Raw genomic sequence first — 20,283 nt, 5'->3', positions numbered from 1 at the left:
AACCCTATGGTGATACGGCCTATGGGGAGCAAGGGTGAGGCTGGGCGGGGGCAGCCCAAAGCCACCATCCTCCTGAAAGCCACAAGAGGCAGGCTTTGTGCCTGAGGAGGGGTTGGGGGCTTAGGGAAATGGATGTGACTCTGGGTCCTCTTACTTGAGAACTGGAAGCTTCTTGGGGATTCTTCCCTGAGACCACACACACACACACACCCACACCCTTCCAATGACTGCTTTGCACAAACTCAGGAACTGGCTGGATTGTGTCACAGCTGTGGGTCTCGGTCAGCTCCTGAGTACTAAGGGACTTGTATAAGCTGAGAAAGCAACTTGGTTTTATATTTGGGAAACAAAACAGAGCTCGGTAGGAAGCAAAGGGTTCTGAGTGTCTGGGCCTGCAATGACGTTGCAACTTTTCCCACATTTCATCCTGAGATGATGGAGCTGTCTCGGCAACCAGGGGAACACAGGTGGGGCTGCAGTGTCGTGCAGTGGTGTGACAGCATGGGCAAGGTCCCAGGTTCAACTCCCGGCACCAAGAAAGAAAAACAAAGTGTGTGTGTGTGGGGGGAGGGAGGTAGCTTTTAAAAGATTAAATGAAAATCACAACCATTACAGAGATACTTCCTGACAGGAACATTTTATATTTCTGCCTTCACTCTGTAAGTGGTGAGGGAACAAAATGTGTGGCACACACAGCGCACGGGGGTGTGAACTCCGGGCCCCAGGGAAGGCAGCAGTAAGTTAGTGGAAGAAAATGAGGCTGCGGTTGAGCAGGGTGGATTTAAATCCGGGCTCCATCCTTTCCAGCTGTGAGCCTAGTGAATTAATTCACCTCCATTCTGAGACATCCCCTCAGATGAAGATGGCAGCTGTCCCGGGCTCGGCAAGAGCCAAGGGCAACTTCCCTGAATGGTGCCTGCGATGTACAGGTGCTCGGAACATGCAAGCGCCCTCTTTCGGCAGCTGTACTTGCTCTGGCCCCAAGAGGCAACATGTGAAGTCAGCAGGGGAAATGGACACTTGAAACTCTGCTTCCTTGTGGGGGAGCCCCAGACTTGCAGCCCAGGAAGTTCTCATCAGGCTGGACCCAGACCCAGAGGCTGGCCCCATTTACCTACCAACACCAATACCAATTTCCCACCCTAAAAAAGACCACCGGCCGAAGTTCAGCAGCCCTAAGAGGCCTCCCTCCACAGACAACAGTCATTCAGGTTTTATTTATGACAACTTCTTAGAACACACACATTCAATCTAGGAACAGAAATGTACAGCAAGAGGCTTAAATAACTTTCATACACTATGTACAGTCATCATCAGGGGTACAAAACTTATATACACCTTGTGCTAGCCATATCTCAGAGGGGCACACGAGCCTGGGCAAGGGGCGATGGCTAGAAAAGAGCTGGTGGACAGGCAGGGCCTCGCTCCTCAGGGGTCTTCTGACCATCTACATCAAGTAGTTCCTACTCCCTACTTCTTGGCCAGGGCCTTGGGACATACAGTTGAAGTACTAAACTGGGGTGCACGAGGGCTTGCGGGTTATCTGAGTGCGGAGGTAGAGGGTGGGCATAGGGGACACAGCACAGATGCCAAAGAAACAACTTTCCCCGCAGAGTCTACTCTGCAAGAAATGAAGATCTGGGAGCCAGGCTCAGTGAGGGGCACTGGCCATCAACCAGGAAGAGGCTGTGCCCAACAAAGCAAGCAGCGAGCAATTTCCTGTTTGAGATGGCAAAGGGACAATGCCACAAGCTTGGGCTTCACAGTGGAAAGGAATTCACTGCTCCTGCTAGGCAGGCCCTGCCCACAAACACACCAGGCCTGGGCATGGTCTGAGCAGCTCAGGGGTGTGCCTGTGCCCAGCCCAGATTCCAATTGGGGTGGACCACAAGAGTTGGGAGAAGAGTTGGGCAGGGCTAAGGGACATCATGTCCCCTGACTTCACAGCAGCCGCCTGCCCGTCATTAGGTGGTGAGTGAAGACTATCTCTTCACCACGGGGGTTTTGTGCTTTAAACTGCCTTGTGGCCAAGCCACACAGCCCGACTCAGGCAGCAGGGCTGGACAAGAGAGGGAAAGAGTTTCCAAAGCTTCAGCTGGGTGAGCAAGCCACAGCTGTCCCCAAGCAGCTAGTGGTGGCACCCTGACCAGCACAAGGCTTGACTGTGTACCCTGTGCTCTTTCCTCCCCTCCCTCCTTAGAAACCTCCTGTGGCTCCAGGTGCAGCCTCGGGAGATTCTGCCTGTCCTTGAGGAGCCAAGTGCCTCGGTTAAAAGCAAACACTGACCTGGCTAATACTGAGAATGAGGCCTTGGTGTAGGACTGTGCTGAAAAGCTGAAGGGCTGTGGAAGTCAGCTAGCTTCAAAAACAGGGACGGGACCTGGCTCAGGAGACAGTCTAAGTCCATACTCTGCAGGTTCAGCAGGGCTGGCATCAGCCTGCACTCAGGCATTGAAAGACTAGGGAGTACGGGCTAGAGTGTGTCCTGCTCCCGGGGGCCATAGCACACGGATATGACCTGGACCTCAAGTCTCAGGATGGGGACACAATGTAACATGAAAAGCCCCAGAATTAGGCCCAGCCTTGTTCTGAGCAAGGACAGCTATCTATCCCTATATGCATCCTTACCTAACTTGGGTCCTGGCCAACCTTTGAGGAGCCTCCTGGCTCCCAATTTGGCCACAGTGCCTGCTGAGAGCCCTGCCACTGTGCTCAGATCATAACTGGTTTGTGCTTCCAACAATCAGGGTGCCTGTGCAAGAGGTGGAGCTGTGCCCCTTCCTAAGTACCTTGGATGTTCCCAAAAGCATGGGCAGAGATCCCAGTGTTTGTGCAGCACAGCTTAGAGCAGCTCAGGGGTGATCGGCTCAGGGATCCCGAAGGACTTCAAGTTTAGAGTCAATGATACTTGCCGGGACAGGGGAGCCAGCCCTGCCGTGAGGTAGTGACCCATCAGAGACACAGACAGCGATGAGCACCTCTCGCAGCCATAAGACCACACTTTGTGCAAGAACAGGCCTTGAAGCTACAGTATAGTTACCCCAGGCTGGGACACCCCCAGCCCATGGGGGCGGGCAGGTGGACACAAGTCTCACGTGTTTCTGTAGTTTGTAAACAGTCATGCAGACGGGGTCATTCTTACAGGGTACAAAGTCAAAGCTTTCCACTCAGGTAAGGAGGGCTGGATGGGGCAGGATAGGAGACTGGTGGTCATTTCTGAGCACAAAGGGAGTTGCCCAGCAAACCTGGAGCAGCCAGAGGAAGAAGGATTTGCAGTCAGAGCAGACAGACCACTCTGGTTCCAGAAGACCAGCATTTGAGGCAAGTTGTCCCACGTTGGCTCACCAGACCTAATGTCACACCTGGCAGGGGCCACACACAGGCAATACAGCCTCTTCAGCCTCTAGGGTAGTGCCAAGGAGGGAGCAGCCCCTCACAGCCTTCACTGGGCCTGATCCTTCCATGCCAGTGCAGGCTCCAAGGCCCTGGCCACACAAAAAAGGAGCCGAGAACAGAGACGACGCCACTGCTGGGAAATTCGAAAGTCAACATGTCCTCTGAACAAGGCAGGGATTCCTAGCTCTCAGACTGAGGCCGAGAAGCACAAGACCAGTGTGGACACGCTTGGGGGAAAATCTGGGATGAGGGATGGAGCCCGCCCCTCCCGACCCACTGCTGTAAATCCAGCATAGTTCCAACAAGGGACGCCCGAACACCGATTCAGCCCCATGCCTGGAGCTGTGAGGGCACAGTCCCAGGGGAAAAGGAAGCTCCAAGAACCAACAACTGCCTCCTCACCAATCTAAAAGGATGAGCCATGCACTATGCTGGGTTTAAGGCTTAAAAATGTGTCTCCTGAATAGGCCCAGGAAGAAAGCTGACTAGACTCCCTGTCTCAGCGGACGATGAAAACAAGCGCCTTCCCACCTGTGGCAGGAGCTTCCTACCAGACAATCCACTAAGCTGCTTCCTACATGACCATGACCGCATGAGACTCTGGGGGGTGGGGCTCCTGGTCCCGGGCTGCCGGGGGAGCATGCCCTTCTCCCAGGGGTAGAGGGCAAGAGATCTGTGAGAAGATACAGGTGGTACCGAGGGCATGGCTGGTGTAAGGCTGCCCAGCAAGGGGCCAGGCCTGGGCCGAGGAAGGCACTGAAGCATCAGGCAGCCTAGTTGCCAGGGGCACACTAGAAGGGTCCCCAGTCGGGGGCACATTTGGGGCTAGGCTGGAGCTGGAAAGAGTAGAAGCAGGTATTTCCCTCCTCTACAGAGCGCCATGGGAGCAGACCCCCTAAGAGCTGAGGGACAGACGGTGTGGGAAGAAACTTCAAGTCAGTTTCCAGGAGGCAATAGGAAAAAATAATAATAATAAATAACTGAAGAATTCCCGACCATCTCCTGAAAGGGGTCATTCCATAGCTCTTCCATGGCCCTAGTGGAAAGAGCCACCAAGGAAAGGCTGGGGCCTACTGCTGTCAGCTGTTGGTGGACACAGGGTTCAGGCTCAGTTGCAAGCTGATCCATACCTGGTCTCCATGGTTACCTGAGGACTACCTTGTTGGGTCAGAGGCAGGGCAGTGGCTCCAGAAATTGGGCTGTGGGCTTTGGGGGAGGCCAGCTCATCAGAGGGGCACCATGGGGCTGGGGCTACTTTACCTTCCTATGGGGCCTTGCCCTGGGACGACAGTGGGGAAGACAGGGCAAGGCCGGCTCAGCAAGAAATACCATGGCTGGCTGGAGGGGAGGCCAGGGAGTGGCTGGGGAGAGAAAAGAGGGGCCAATGCCTTTGGCTTCACAGCTTAACTCCTCCCCAACCTCTCTCTCACCAAGAGGCTCCCAAGAGGCAGTGGAAGAATAGAGGGAACAGGACACTGTGGCAAGTCCAAGGAGCGGGAGAGGGCCACACCCTCTGTCCCTGTGCAGCTCCCCATCTGGTTGGCCACAGCTCCTTTCCGCACTGTATGGGTGCTGGGGCAGAGGGTCCAGGCACCCCTCTGACCTAACTCCGAGGATGGGCCTCCGGTAACCGCCGTATGCTCCAAAACTTCACCGTCAGGTCACTGGCAGGAAGGACAGAAAAGTAGCTGGTCAGCTCTCAAAGTGGGCCCAGCTGGCTGCCCCTAAAAGTCACAGATGGGCTGAGTACCCCCCTTCCCACCTGTGGCGGGGACAGAGAGGCAGGCACTACATAGGGAGGGTGGACCGTTGGGGTAGAAGCGTGCTGGGCAAGGGGCACCCAGTGGGGTCCTTCTGGGCTTTCCTTTTGCTGTTTTTATTTTATCTAGGCCTGAATGCTCCCCTCCCTCTGCTTCCTGCTACTGGCACCCCGCTTCTGGGCCATGGCCCGCTGTCCATGCTTGGAAGAGGGGTGGGTAGGACAACCTCTCTGGGCTAGGCAGGATGTGAAGGGAGAGGAGGAAGAAAGAGTAAAATAATCTCATACCGTCAAGAAGCAGCTCAGATCGAAGTGGGGATAGACAGGGAAAAGGAAAGAAGGGAAGAAAGAGAGAGATGGGGGACGATGGGGGGGGGGTCAGGGCATGGTGATGGCGCGGCCCTTTATGGCCAGGACCCGGCGAGGAAGGCAGGGGGTGAGTCCAGGGACGTAATTCCACAACTTTACCCGGCAGTCACTGTTGGGGGAGAGAGGCGGAAGCAGAGAGGAGAGGAGGAGGACAAGGGATGGGGGGGGGAGGGACAGGAAGGACATGGTCGGAACAAGAAGGGAAAAGAAGAGACCATCTGAGTAGCACCCTGGGACTGGGGCCTGGGCACTGCCTGCACAGGGGACAGATTCGGGGCTCAGGAGCTGTGGTCTGTGGGAGGCAGGGCTGCTCTGGGATCTGAGAGCTACCTGGATAGGGTGAGGACCGTAGACTCAAGACAGTGGGTGAGTCTTTGCCTGGAGCCCAACAGCTCCCTACTCCCGTCTGCCTCAGTGCCCAGCACACTGGCCAGGCACAAAGAGGAGGGCACCACAGGTCTGCGTCCTGAGCCTCCCAGCTGTCCTTCCCACCCTAGGGAAAGGGCTGGAGCAGAGACAGCCCCTCCGTGCAGCACCCACCTGGAGGCTGTGAAGATGTGCTTGGAGTTGGTACAAATGGCATTGATGGGGCTGTCGTGGCCCTTGATCTCCCCAATGGGTGTGAAGTTGTCCACGTTCCAGACTTTGATAACACCCGCGCGGCAGGCACTCAGTAACATGGGGCGGCCGGGGACGAAGGCCAGGGCACACACCCAGTCCTTGTGCGCATTGGGGATTTGCTGCAGTAAGGAGGATCGGGGCTGGTAAGGGCTGGTAAGGGCTGGTGAATGTGAACTAGAGGGAGGGACCAGTCCTGGGGCTCCAGGAACTCATGCTTGCTGGTAGTGAGGGCTGTTGCTGGGCTCCCCTGGCCTTTCCACAGACCACAGACAGGCCTCCCTTGTGAGTTAGGAGGCAATCTGTGTGACTCTGGGCCAGGGGCTCCAGGGGTCCAGAGACAAGGCCTTTGCTCCTGGGCCCCAAGTTGAAATCTTAAGATTCTGCTCTGGTGGAGAAGCCTTCAGCCCTCATATGGATCAGGATACTCTTGGGAAAAGCCACCTGTGGCCTTCATTTCCAAACCCAAAGCCTAAGGGCTAAGCCTTTGCTGAGAACAGGTGTCTACGGGGACTTATAGAAGCAGGGGAGGCTTCAGGGGAAGAGGCACCCCTCCCCTCCCTCTACCCTACCTGGATGAGCTCCTGCTGCTCCAGGTCCCACTTTTTGATGCCATTGTCCCGGGAGCCACTGAACAGGATGTCTCCTTGGATGGCCAGGCACTCGATGCCGTCGTAGTGCGGGGGCTCAAAGTTGTGGGTGGGGCCGATGGTGCCTGTCACACACTCCCCCAGCTGGAACATCTGTGGGGGCGGGGATAGAGGAGGGGAAAGAGGCCAGGCCTTTGCGCTGCTGTACAAATATTCACCATGGTTCTTCCACCCAATTCCCTTGCACAGCTTCCTTCTAGTCTCTAACCAGTTTCTGCCTGCACCACCAGGCAGCAAACCAAATTAGTGCTGTTTGTATAGTTTGCCCTGCTCTTCCTATTTATGTCTCTTTTTTGGGGTGTGTGTATGGGGGAGGCCTGGGGATTGAACTCAGGACCTTCCCGCTGAGCCAAATCCTCAGCTCTTCATTTATTTTGTATTTTGAGACTGGGCCTCATTAATTCACTGAATTTCCCAGGTTAGGTTCAAATTTGTGATCTTCTTGCCTCAGCTTTCCAGAAGTGCTAGGATTACAGCTATGTGTCAGTTACCTATTTATCCAGCTACCTATTTATCATTTTTATTTTGTTATTTGAGACAGGGTCTTACTAGTAGTCTAGTCTGGCCTTGAACTCATTATATAGCCCAGGTTAGCCTCAAACTCAGAGCGATCCTCCTGCCTCAACCTCCCAAGTGGTGGGATTACAGGCGTAAACCACTGTGCCTGGTACTATTTATCATTTTAATAGTTGACCTTCATCCTGTTCAGATTTTCCATCCACCCACAGATATTTTTCTCCATTTATAAAACAGTGCCGCATTCTGTAGCTCTGCATGCACTTCCTGCCTTCATCAGTGCTTTCTTCAGCATAAACTCCTGAAGTCTAGTTATTTCCATGAATTATCCCAAGGCAACAGAAGATAAAGATGGAAGAGACTGGAAGAAATGACCTGCAGCCAGGCCTCAGGGCAGAGAGGCCTCAGGTACCTTAACGTAGTGGTCCTTGGAACCAGTCACCACAAGGTCATGCTGGTTGGCAGTCTGGGTGACTGTCAGGCACATCACAGGGCCAATGTGACCAGTCAGCTTGCCAATGGGCTGGAACCTGCAGCGGGGAGAAGGCCAACTAGGGCTGGTGGGTTCTGGGGACCCTAGGTGAAGGAGACATATGTCCCGGAACAAACAGACCTGGCCAGAGTACCCCACTCCCCCAAAGCAAGATCAAGAACCTAGACTTAAGCTTACCAGAATCCCAGAGGTCTCAGAGGGACAGCTCAGCTGCCTGGAGGTCAGATGGTAGCTGAAGGCCCGCCCACCCTGGGGTGGGTTATCCCACTCTGAGATGTGGGACTGATTCAGGACTGACCTGTTGAGCTCCCAGATGCGGACAGCATTGCCGGCGGCAACGTACAGCATGGTGCCCGAGGGGCTGAGGGCGATCTGGTTGATCTGGTGCTCCCCCTGGGCACTGGTGATGGCCCGCGTGGAGGTGGCAGCACAGGCATCACCTGAAATGACCTGGCCCGAAGACCTGCCCAGGGGAAGAGGGAAGCTAGCGGTCAAAACTGTCCCATCCTGTGGGCCAGGATACTCATCACACCTCACTCAGGCCAGCTCATGTGACCCACTTTTTTCCAGGAAGCCTTCCTTGCTGCTCCACTCCCAGTAAGATGCACCCCATGTGCCCTGCAGGGGTGCCTGCGCAGGCATAGCCAGACTGTAAGATCAGGGCAGGAGCCTGCATCATGTGAAATCACTTAACCTCTCTCTTCTCAGATATGAAAAGAGGCAATAACATCCACTGTTTCCTGTTTTCCTAAGGTTTTTTTTAAAGAGCAGTTTTAGCTTTACAGAAACACTGAGTGGCACATACAGGCATTTTCTGGGTACCTCCTTCCCCCAACACACACGGCCTCATGCGTTACTGACACACACACCATAGTGGTGCCTTTGTCACGACCGACAAACCTAATGGACACACTTTACATTCAAGTCCATGATTTATGCTGGGGCTCACTGTTGGTGTTGTACATTCTCTGCATTCAGACAAATGTACAATGACAGTATCTTCCATTATAGCATCGTACAGCATAAAATACTACACTAGAAATTCCTGTTTACTTCTTAAGGATCAAATTAAATATCAGACTATGGTATTTCAAGTCCATGGGAAGACAAAACACGACTTCTGTAGAGGGCCTCACTAATCCCGCTTCCCAGCACCTCTTTCAGAGTCCTGGGGTCATAGCCTGCACATCTTAAAGAACAGGAGCTGGCCAGCTGGGATGAAGGTGGGGGTCAGGCAGACCCCAGGCTCACTAGTCTGCTGTCCCAGATGCTGTTCTCAACCAAGGGATTTCAAACCCATGGCCAGGCTGGGCTCTGCTTAGAGGATCACTTGGGCTGAGAAACACTGCCCCAAGCAGCCTGCCACAGTCCAGCGGTGGGACAGGCCAAGAGAATGGGCACTTACATGAGTGTCCGAATGCACTTGGCTGAGTCCCGAATGTCCCACACCTTGATGTAGGAGGTGGACACGGAGAACACGAGTCCTGAGTGGCTGCAGTACTTGATGGAGACCACATTGTTGGGGTGGCCTTTGAGAGCTGCGATCTCCTGCCCAGTCACCAAGTTCCACATCTTGCAGCTGCGGTCTATGGGAGATGAGGAGGGAAGGGATGTCAGCCTTCGGGGACAAACAGTGCACCCTCCAGGGCTCCCAGGGTGAGCAGGGCGTGACAGAGAGACCTAGGGGTGGAGGTTCAAGTTGGAGAGAGAGAAAACCGCATACAGGAGTACTCATAACACACTCGGGGCAAAGATTAAGTTGGTGGAGAGCCCTAGATCAGGGTGAGTTATATGAGCACTGTCAAGGTGACTTGAGCTAAAATAAAATTTCTCAGTTTTTGGTGCCTGTTCCTACAAATGCTAATACTGACAACCCAATGAGCAGATCTTATGGGAAACCTTCGGGTCAATCAGTTACAGCTTGACTGACAGCTACCTCTCCTTCTGAGCTATACAAATGCTTATGTTTCTATTACCTGTGTCTGCTACAGACTTGTTCTTTTCTGGTAGTTAAATTTCTATTTCTTCTTTTCTTTCTTTCTTTTTTTTTAGAGGGGGATATTGCAGATCAAACGCAGGTAATGAAATATCACTGAGCTATAGTGATATCACTGAGCTACATTCATAGCACACCCCCACCTTTATTTTTAATTTTGAGTCTTACTAAATTGATCAGAACTTGAATTTACAGTCCTCCTGCATCAGTCTTCCTCAGTGTTGGGATTCTGCTGGTCACACTTTTGCCCGCACTGTTGTGACAGCAGAAGTCTCTGCGGACTGTGCTGTCAACCTGCTTGGCTAAAGGTGCCAGGTGATGTGGGTGCTGGGTGAGGTCACTGGGGCAGTGGTGTTGGGAGACTGAGATGAGCAAAGGCAGGATGGGTCCCTGAGCAGTTTCTAGGGAGGTCTGGCAGTGCTGGGTGCAGCTGCAGGGGTCAGGTCTGAGGAAGGCAGGCCAGGCTGCGTGTGACAGGAGTCCTGAACTGAGTCAGGAGCTAAGGGCGCAGCAAGTTGACCCCCTGTACCACGCCTCCTGGGGCTCTTTGTTCTGTCTTCCATCACAGCCCACTCTGGCAAGGGATGTCTGGGTGGGTGGGAGACCTGACACCTACCAGGCCTCTTGGGGCACCACGCACCTTTGGATCCTGTGAAAAGCAACTCGTCTGTGGCATCCAGGCAGAGGATGGGCTTGGTGTGGCCCTCGGCCATGGAGACGCACTGCAGTGGGGCTGTTCGAGCACCCTTCACTCCTCCAACCGGGGTAATGATGCCCCTTCCCAGGAGAGAGGGAGAGAGTACACCCGTCAGCAAGGGATGCAACAGCCAGGCTTGCGGAGGAACGTGGGAGAAGGTCGGGCCAAAAGGGATGAGGGCCTCAAGACGGAGACTCCAGGACCTCTGGCTGAAGTCTGCTGAGGCCTAAGAGTGGGAAATGCTGTACAGGGTGAGGACAGTCTGCCTTTTTGTCATTGCTGTACTAGTGATAAAACCCAAGGTCTTTACACTGAGCTATATCCCCAGCCCTTTTTTTATAGTGAGACGAAGTCTTTTAAGTCATTTAAATTGCTCAGGCTGAGCTGAAATCTGGGATCTTGTTGCCTCAGCCTCCCAGAGTACTGGGTTACAGGTGTGTGCCAGGCTGGGAGCCTGTGTTTACAGAAATCTGTAGTCACTACCTTAAACACTTATGGGGAATAAGCCCCATGTGAGCACAGCTGGAAGAAGCAGCATGGGCCCTGCACACAAAGAGGTCTCGTCTGATGCCACTTGATCCCACCTGATCCAGAAACCTGAGACATAAATGCACCCAGGCCCAGTGGGCAGGGCATAGGCCCAGGGGCCAGAGTCAGGCCCTGCAGTGCATATCAGAATCTTCCTGCTGTTTCTGTCAGCCAGTATGAGGAGTAGGAGCAGACACACTCAGACCAACACCTCACAGACAGCCTGACCACTGTCCCTCCATCTCCTCAGGGCTCCCTCTGGGGCCTGTGGCTCCCAAAGGCGAGATGCACGCGCGCACACACACACACACACACACACACACACACACACGTACACACCCCTCCCACAGGCTCCTGTGCCGTCAGACCCACACCTGCCATTTACAAAGGAACGAACCCCTTGGGCCCCAGCTCAGCCTGGGTTAGGAGGTTGGGGGCCTCTCTGGAATGAGGCTCTCCAGACCCAGAATGATACCTCCTTCTTCCCAGCTCTGTGAGGGGAATGGGGACAAGCCAAGTGAGGGCACACAATTTGTGACTCCTGTTTCCTGAAGACCCCTAGGATAATTTTTTAAATTCTTCCTCAGCAAAGGTCTTTTGGAGTGAGAGCCTGTCTGAAGACAGTGACACTATGACTGAAGAGTTAGAAATGACCAGTGTCCCCCTACAGCACTTTCACAAAGGCCCTGAGGACTTGCCCAGGGGAACTGCTGGCAGCCAGGTATATGCATAAAAAGCTCCCCAAGCTGCCCTGCTCCCCACTGGTTAGGGCCATCAGCCTGAGACTCCTATGAGGATGTGTGGAAAAGACAGCACTCGCTCTGATGCGCAAGGCTAGCCCGTGATGGCTAATGTCTCCTGATGGCGGGCTCACTGTAGAGCAGGACTAACAAACACCGCCCCCTGGGCTGGAGCATGGAGCAGAGAGCTCTGGAGGGCTGGTGGTGTGCAGCCCACGGTCAGCCTTCCTGCTCAGGAGCTCGGGACCTGCAGGTCCTGGGCTGTTCCTCTGCTGTGGAATACTGCTGGCTGCAGGGACTGGGCTCTGCTTGTCCCCCAGACTGAGTGGTATGGGAATGCCTGCATATTCCTGTACCAGGAGCTGCTGCCACCCTGCTTGGCCCTCTCAGGGCCTGAAAGGCCCACCTAACTGAGGGGCTCACAAGTGAAGTCATGAAGACCCTTAGCAGTCACCAAACCACCCAACATCTCTTAAAGGAATAGCATCCAGTTGGTACCCATGGCATCTGGGCCCTTTCCCCTGCCCTGGGACACTCAGCATAGCCCAGCCACCCCCAGCTTCCACGCTATGCTCCTCCCTACCCAGGCCAGGGAGGAGAAGAGAACAGAGCCAGCCACAAGCAACTTTGCCCTCACCCCAAACCCCCGACTCCAGCCAGGCCTGGTGCAGCCAGAGGCCAAGTGACCACCTTGGGCAGGAGGAACCATGGGCAGGAAGAAGAGTCAGGAGGGGCGTGGGAGAGAGGAGGTAGGGGGCTGGGAGAGGAAGGGCCGCATGCTGAGGAGAGGTGTACAAGCAGGGAGGGCCGGTGCGGCGGGAGGCACAGAAAGAGAGAAGAGAGAGAAGACCAAACGAGAGACATTCTGTGTGTACCTCAGGACCTCCGACAAAGAGGAGTCGCTGTCATCAGACCTGGGGAGGGCAGAAAATTAGCTGGATTAGGGGAGAGAGGAAAACACACAGGGGTAGCAGAGGTGGCGAGGTGGCAGCAGCAGCGGCAGGGAGGTCAGAGGGCGGTTATTCTCACGAGGAACTGAGTGGAGAGAGGTAGAGGGAGGAGGGCCTTCGGGGGAGAGCAGGGAAGGAGAGGGGACAGGCTGACCAGGGAGCTGGGAGACTCTCCCAGGAGTGAGCCACCAGGGGTCCCTCAGCTAGCAGGTAGGGAATAAGAAGGGTCACAGAAGATAGGGGAAGCCAGACCTACACTTGGGGACATGGTTCTGGGGCTCCCTATTGGTTCCAACCTCTCTGGCTGCCCCACCCCGGCAGTGCTGGTACCTGCCTGAGGCCGAGAGAAGCCATGGCTGCTTGTACCCTTCCCTAGGAGCTGGCTTCTTCCAGGATTTCTTCAGGGCCCATTTTTTTTACAAAGCCCATGGTCCCCAAAGGAGCCTACCGGGACCATGATTAGAAGCCATCTTGTTAACACAGATCTAGGTCACTGGATAGGACCAAGGAGATCACCAGGCTGGGATTGCAATCCTTGCAAAAAAGGGAGCAAGCATCCCCGGCAGCTGTAACAGTAGGGCTGAGAAATACACCGATGGAGGCCTGGGTGTTGTCCACAGCCCCAGCCAGCGCTGGACTGGGTTTGCGGAAAGAGGATGTCCAGGTACTGAGCCTCACCCCAGGCTCAGCATTGGGGGGGGGGGCATTTCTGCAGATAGGTGGGCAGCTGAACACCAGGTACCAGGTAAAGGACAGGTACAATATTATTGTCCCTTGCCACATGGAAGGAGAAAGAAGCTCCAGATGGCCAGGGCTGACCCAGAAGTTTAGGGGAGCACATAAAGGAACACAGGGAGGATGGGGTCCTTCCCCTTCCCCAAGCAGAGTCCCATTGTTCGGGACAGAGAAGGTGGAGGGATTCTGCTCTACTCAGCTACTTTCTAGTTGTAAAGCCCTTGGGCCTCCTCTTTAGGTGATGCAGGGAAGACAATGTTCAAGGCTGATTTACAGTTTAAATGAATCATGAACAGAGGAGCAGATGGTAAAGCAAGGCAAAGGTGCCTTCTGAGTGCAGGGATTGCTGTTAACCGAAATTACAATTAGCAATTACAATTTAGTAACAGAAGCTTTAGGTACAGCTTAAACTGGCTCTGTCTGCTGGAATGCACAAGGAACCCGGGGTGTTAATTAAAGTGTTTGTGGTTGGATAGGGCAGTGGCAGAAGCTGAAGGAGCCTCAGAGAGAGGCAAAGAGTCAGCAGGAGCAGAGGACAGAGGCGGTTCTGGGGAGCCTTCCGGAGTGTCTCCCCACATAGCCATCAGCTCCTGGCTGGCCCTCCCTTGTCTTGGTGGCTTCTTTCCTGCCTTCTCCTCAGGTCCCAGCATGCTTAGAGGCAGGGAAGGCCTACAGTTAGGATAGAGGACACGGAATGTCAAGGCCTCCTGACTCAGCAGGGCTGGGAGCTGCCAGCTACTTCCACACGCCCACAGCACAGCCTGGCCCACCAGCTCTCTTCCCTCTTTGGGGCCCTCCCTGGCCACCCCCCGTCATGCTCTCACTTGTCCAGTGCTGACCCCTGGCTCTGATTACTGGTAAGGCGAGAGAAGACATTGCGGTCATTGCGAGGCCGAGTGGGAGGGGATGAGGGAGGTGTGAATCCCACGTCTGTGGACCTGGTAAGTGAGGACAGAAAACACTGACTGTTAGTGACCACGTGTCTGCCCACAGACCCACATGGGTGATACCCTGACACTTTCTGTCTTGGTCATAAAGCCCACGGGGCCAGCCTGCTACACAGCCATCACAAGCTCAGGTCTTAGATGCTTTTAAAAATCCATCCTCGTATTCATGGAGTATATATTTGGAAATTTATCTACTCACTGAAATTCCCACACCAATACTCCTGGTACTTTTTTTGTATTATTCTTGCACTTGTGTAGAAAAATTTCAGTCACTCTATACATGTTTCTTGCCAAGGTTGTTTCAGTTTTGATTCTGGAAACAAGTGTCCTGTTCATGGACAATTTAGTGCTATACTTATTATTAATATTTTCTGTGCTTTTTGGTGGTGGCTTTGACTTTTAAACTGGTCCCCAAGCACAATGCTGAAGTGCTGCCAGGAGGATGTAACCCAGTAGTACAGTAGTTTCTAGCTTGCACAAGGCCCTGGGTTTGATCCCTAGCACCACATAAGTAAGTTACTAAGTAAATGAATAAATAAAATTGGCTGATAGCACACCTCTATAAATCCAGAACTCTGGAAGACCAGGAGAGGAAGATTGCAAATTTGAGCCTTGCCTGGACAACTCTGTGAAGTCGTGTTTTAAAATAAAAATTAAAAATGGGTGGAGGATGTGGCTCAGTGCTAAGGTTCTCAGTTCAATCAACAGTACTACAAACAAGCAAACAAACAAATACTCCCAGATCCTATTCTTTGAACAGCTGTCATTAGGTTCAGCTGAAACTTCCCTCCTTCTGGAACACCATCATGGGTTCGACCCAAATCTTCAGGCCGCAATTTAAGTATGTTCTCTCGGTTCACAAGAAAAGCAACAGTCTGAAACACCAGGAATACAGATGTCCTTGCAGCTCCTTCCTGCCAGAGCAGTTTTGCAAGGCAATGTCATGGTGTCTGCCCAGGCTGGGAGCTGGAGCAGATCCTGCCCTGCCTCCCACCAGGCCAGACAGCAAGAGGTTAAACTGAGCTCTGCCTCATCAGTTTAGCTGTTGGGGGACTACCAAACCCCTGAAAATTAAGTGCATGACCACAGTCACCCTGCCATGTGTTGAGGCTCTGCAGGGCCTGGTCCATGTATGCCTGATCATGGGAGACTTTGCTGTTCTGCCCTGACCTCTCTGGTTCTTTGATTTTCTCTGCTCCTTTCTACACATGAGGTCTTAAAGGGAGTGCAGGCTCCCAAGGACCCATGGTCATGAAAAGAGGCCAATGAAGCTACTACAAGCCGCCTACACTGAATGCACATTAGCACATAGTTTTTGGTATGTGGCATGGCTTCCTGGATCCAGGTGCCTAGTGGAGACTGTCTTACCTGAGCCCACCCCTGATAGGGAGAGCAACGGACCAAAGGCGAAGCTGAGCGACTCAAGGCCAGCTGGCCCAAACAGAAAGTGTACACAACAAAATAGAGTAGAACCTTACATTCACACAATCATCCAAGAACTACACTGGCAATGACTCTGGAGAAGATTCTGGAACATGTTCTCACCTGATAGGTTGCCCTCGGTCATATGACTTCCTCCGGGTCAGAGGGGATGTCTCTGAGCCTCGAGACTGCCGGGGGCTGGAACAGAAGGGTCCAGTGAGACCCAGACCCTATTTTCTACCTCCCTTCCCCAACTCTGTAGTTCTGCTCCCCTCCTTACAAAGTGCTGCCCCGGGTGGGCAGGCTGACAGTGCGGGAGACCTTGTCACGGTAGTAGGAATCGCGGATGGAGAAGCCCACTCCATCCTCTTTGATTTCGACAAGGGAGGCCAGGGACTTGGTGATGTTCTTGGTAGAGATATCCAATGGGGGTCCCAGGCACTCAGCTGAGACAGCCTTCATTTGGGCAGACAGCTTGGGCTCCCCCTGAGGATACAAGGATGGAAGGAGCAAGTTGCCCAAAGGGGATGGCTTGTATTAGGGAACCAGAGGAGTCCTGAGGAGGGAAATAGTGTAGCTTGGCCTAAGGAAGAGGCACCCATGGAAGGACCCAGCGGACACCACCAGAGACCGTCTTCTGTGCTGAAATTCACAGAAACTAAGCTTGTCTATTGCTCTCAGTTGGAGTTTGCAGAACACAGAATGCCCATCCAGACCTCTTGGCTGGTTACCAGCTAATCAGATCACCCAAAACTCTCAGTCTGCAGTTCTCCTTCTCTTTTAATAACTCATCTAATAACTGATTTCTTGCTGTCAAGTAAATGCCCTTATTGCTGACTCTCATACTGTTGAATCAGCTATCTGCAAGAAAGATAACTAGATAGAGAGAGCTAGGCTTTAACTCGGGGCAAGAAGCAGAGTGTTTGAAAGTGGAGCCTCTGGATATGGTGACGTCCCTAGGAAGCGGAGGCCAGCAGTGGCTTCGTTCTGTTTCAAACAAATGAGTGGAGCAGGTCACACACCTGGGTATCCCTCTCAACTCCAAGTCAGTCTTTTTGGTTCCTCCATCCCAGCTTCAGTAATGTCAGGGCAGGGACGAGGTTGGGATCAGAGCATAGTAAGATGGGGACCAGAGCTGCACAGAGCTTACCTTGAACTTGAAGTCATCATGGCTGGTGGAGCCTTTCATGGTGAATGACTGGGAGAAGCTGAAGAAGAAACAGAACTTAGGATCTTAAGAACCTATCCTCTGGTGTGCTGGTCCCCAACGGCCCCCAAACCCTGGGACCTTATGGTGGCCCAGGTCCTTCAGTGCCTCACTCACCTGCCCTCAGAGAACTCTGAGACTTCCTCGTCAGTGCTGGCATAGCCATTCTCTGAGACGAAGGGAGGAAGGAAAAGAAAAAGGTTTGAGAGACCCCATGGAGTGTGGGGAAGAGGCAATGCCCACCTTCCAACATCTCACCCACTGGGATCAGACCAGCCGCCCGGGGAATTCTGGGGAAGTGACCCTCCCCACCATTCAGGAGCCCTGGGAGGCATGAGCCTTTCTTCACACCTACACGTACCCTGCTGCACATTGTAGATGAGGGCCTGCAGCTCAGGGTGTGCCTCGGCCTTCTCCCTCAGGGCATCTAGGAGCAGGTGGTTCTGGGAGGACCCCGCCATGTCCGTCTGCCTCAGTCGTCCCTCTAGGAGCCGAATCTGGGCCTCCTTCTGGGCTACCTGCAGCCCCTGAGGGCAGGGAACAAGGCCGGAGTCAACCTTCCTGGCTTTGGGGGGAACCCAATTCTCTTTAGCTCTCATATTAGCTCCATGTTATAGAGGTCACCTTAGGGTACACCCTATTATGGACTAATGGGTGTCCCCAAAAAACTTATGTGGAAGTCCTAATCCCTCTGTTACCTCAGAACCTGTTATGTGGAGACAGGGTTTTTAAAAGCTAAAAAGTGTACTGTGAGATCATACTTCTGGGCCCTAACCTAATATGACTGGTGTCCTTAGAAGAGATGAGGACACAGAGACACACAGAGGGAAGACACACAGAGGGACAGCGTAAGAGGAGGCAGCCATCTATGGCCATGGAGAGAAGCATCAGAAAAAAACCACTCCTGCCACCACCTTGACCTTGGGTTTACCAGCATCCAGACAAGAAATCCCTGTTGTTTTGGCTCTTGGTGGCACTTTGCTATGGCGCACTAATAAGTCTCCTGGGACACACAGCAGAGCTGATAGGAGTCAAGGGGGGCAGTCTCAGTAGGTGCATCTGTCCTCAAGACTCAGCCCCAGGAGAAAAAGAAGCACATTCTCCAGCCAGAGACAGAAGAGAGGTGTCCAAGAAACCCCAAAAGACATCTGGTGTTCTGCCATAAACCCTCACAGGCAGACTGGTCCATCTGGCTCCTGCTCCTCTTCCCTGATGTACACACACAGCCCCACCCCCAACAGACACAAGTCCAGCCTTGCTGCAGATGGGCCTGTACCAGACACACAGGGTCACCTCTAATTGAGGCCCTGCTGTGTGCCAAGTGCCATGCTGAGCCCCTTACATGCATCATCCTGTTTGAACCATGCAACCAGCTTGCAAGTTTTGCACTGTCACCTCCCCAGTTTTATAGTTATGGAATCCAGGGCTCAAAGGTTAGCAGCTTGCCCCAGCCTGTGTGTGACGCAGGTGAGGAGGAGCCAGGTCTGTGTGCTCCTCTGTGAGGCACCTACCCTGGGGCCCCCACTCACCTTGTCGATGGACGCCTTGAGGAAGTTGTCCAGCAGGAGGCGAGCTTCTGCCAGAGAGCAGGAGCTGATGACCACTGATGTGTCTGTGGAGTCCAGCTCCTCCTGGGACCAGGAGGCAGGGAACTCTGTCACCAGGGCTGTCACCATGTCCACCCACTGCTCCTACCTCTGTTCAGGCTAGGCCCAGTCCTGCAGGTACCTTGGTCTCCTCCAGCTGCACAATGGTGGCCTGGCAGTCAGTGATGCTATCATTGATGTAGTCAATATTGGCTGCCAGCACCTCCATCTCCTCGGCCAGCTCCTGCAGCCCCTTCTCCTCCTCTGGGCTCTCAGCCTGTAGTCGCTCACGTTTCTTTCGCAGCGCCTCCTGCAGGAGGAACAGCTCCTCCCTTTTCTGGAGGGACAGTGATGGAGGTGAGGCCTCAGGGCGTTGCCTGCCCCTACCCAGAATTTCCACAGGCTGCCAGCTCAAGGTCCCCCAGGGCAGAAGGAGGAGAGAGGAGAGAGAGAGAAGTCGGTGGCAAGCAGGATTGAAGAGAAGGGGAGGCACCTACCTTGATGAGCCGCTCCATGTCAGCCTCCAGGTTGACGATGGTCATCCTCTGCATGACAATATCAATGATCCGCCTCTCCAGTGATTGCCACTTGAGTCTTGCAGCCTTGCTGAAGCTCTGGCTGGCCCCCTTCTTCTGAAACTTCTTTCTGGGAGGCAGAGGCAAAGGTAATTGGGCATGATGTGACTACTCTTAGCCTCTGCAGCCACACTGAACCCCCACCCAGAGCGACAGCCCTGGGGGCCCAACACTTTCTGAGCTTCGCTCTCTCTCCCTGATCCTGCCCACTACATTTCCATCCTCTGCCCACCCAGGCCAGGGCACCACCAGCCCACCTCACCTGACCGGGCGGGTGCCATTGACTGTGTTGGCCGGGTGGTCCCCCATGAAGTGGTTGATTTTGTGATTCCACTGGCGCACAATACTGGAGACGGAGCGGGCCCCCGACTCAGCCTCAGATGAGGTGGTGCTGGCCGACACTTCAGCCCCTGAGTCCTGCATAGGTGGCTTCAGTCCTGAACGCCCTGCCACCCGCTCAGACATGGGCTTGGCCAGGCGCCTCAGTGCAGAAACCTGAGGAAGAGGGAGAGATGGACAGGGCAGAAAAGCCCAGAAAAGCCCAGCTTAGGAGGGGCAGGGAGGGAGAATGGAGTCCACTCTGTGCTGGCCTGGGTTTGGGCTGTAGAAGGAGAATGGAGTCCACTCTGTGCTGGCCTGGGTTTGGGCTGAAGAGGTCACTGATTGAGGTGAGCTAAACACAAAAGATATGGCCACCTCTTACTTTGGAGGAGGTACCCAGGATTGAACTCATGACTTCACGTTTGCCTAATAGGCACTGACACCTAGCTAAACCCCTAGCCCAAAAACTTAAGAGACTTTTTTTTATATCGGGGATCGAACTCATGATTGCATGCTTCAAGGCAGACACTTACGCTGCTGAGCTAAGTCCTCAGCCCCAAGGCCACCTCTTTTTTAAGTGAGCAGGTCAGGCATTTGGGGAGTCTACAGTCTGCCCTCTTGCTCTCTTGCTGAGCAAGGTCCTGACACACTTTGGGCATGACTGTGTTTGCTGAATGATAGAGGGATGAGCCACAGACACAGGCAGTGGGCTCCCCTCTCCCTTCCAGCTCTGGCAGAACTAGGACATGCTGCCCTCACCCCATGTCCAGGGATCTGG

At 53.8% G+C, this 20,283-nt stretch overlaps 1 protein-coding gene across 9 annotated transcripts in view; it reads right to left on the bottom strand.

The window, feature by feature from the left end:
- Nucleotides 1–1,189: 1,189 nt before the first annotated feature.
- Kif21b (kinesin family member 21B) overlaps nt 1,190–20,283 on the bottom strand; it is a 47,913-nt gene continuing 28,819 nt past the window's right edge. For 3 of the 9 annotated variants that reach the window (XM_063240130.1, XM_063240131.1, XM_063240133.1), the window contains 19 exons: nt 19,447–19,679; nt 19,107–19,254; nt 18,752–18,946; nt 18,553–18,654; nt 17,385–17,550; nt 17,141–17,192; nt 16,967–17,024; nt 16,097–16,302; nt 15,940–16,014; nt 14,272–14,385; nt 12,638–12,676; nt 10,438–10,574; nt 9,207–9,387; nt 8,100–8,264; nt 7,721–7,838; nt 6,715–6,885; nt 6,065–6,264; nt 5,444–5,633; nt 1,190–5,060 (listed from right to left, as the gene is read on the bottom strand). In XM_063240130.1, the coding sequence (XP_063096200.1) occupies nt 5,534–5,633; nt 6,065–6,264; nt 6,715–6,885; nt 7,721–7,838; nt 8,100–8,264; nt 9,207–9,387; nt 10,438–10,574; nt 12,638–12,676; nt 14,272–14,385; nt 15,940–16,014; nt 16,097–16,302; nt 16,967–17,024; nt 17,141–17,192; nt 17,385–17,550; nt 18,553–18,654; nt 18,752–18,946; nt 19,107–19,254; nt 19,447–19,679 (2,460 nt within the window). In that variant the 3' untranslated portion in view covers nt 1,190–5,060; nt 5,444–5,533. The other 6 variants (XM_005005914.3, XM_005005915.3, XM_013157978.2 and 3 more) reach the window with 4 other exon arrangements.

The sequence above is a fragment of the Cavia porcellus genome, unplaced genomic scaffold, assembly GCF_034190915.1.
Source record: "Cavia porcellus strain 051 isolate PalLab524CR breed Dunkin Hartley unplaced genomic scaffold, mCavPor4.1 scaffold_29, whole genome shotgun sequence".
Taxonomy (NCBI): Eukaryota; Metazoa; Chordata; class Mammalia; order Rodentia; family Caviidae; genus Cavia; species Cavia porcellus.
The sequence above is the reverse complement of the archived record's forward strand: the minus strand, read 5'-3'. Positions and strand labels throughout refer to the sequence as shown.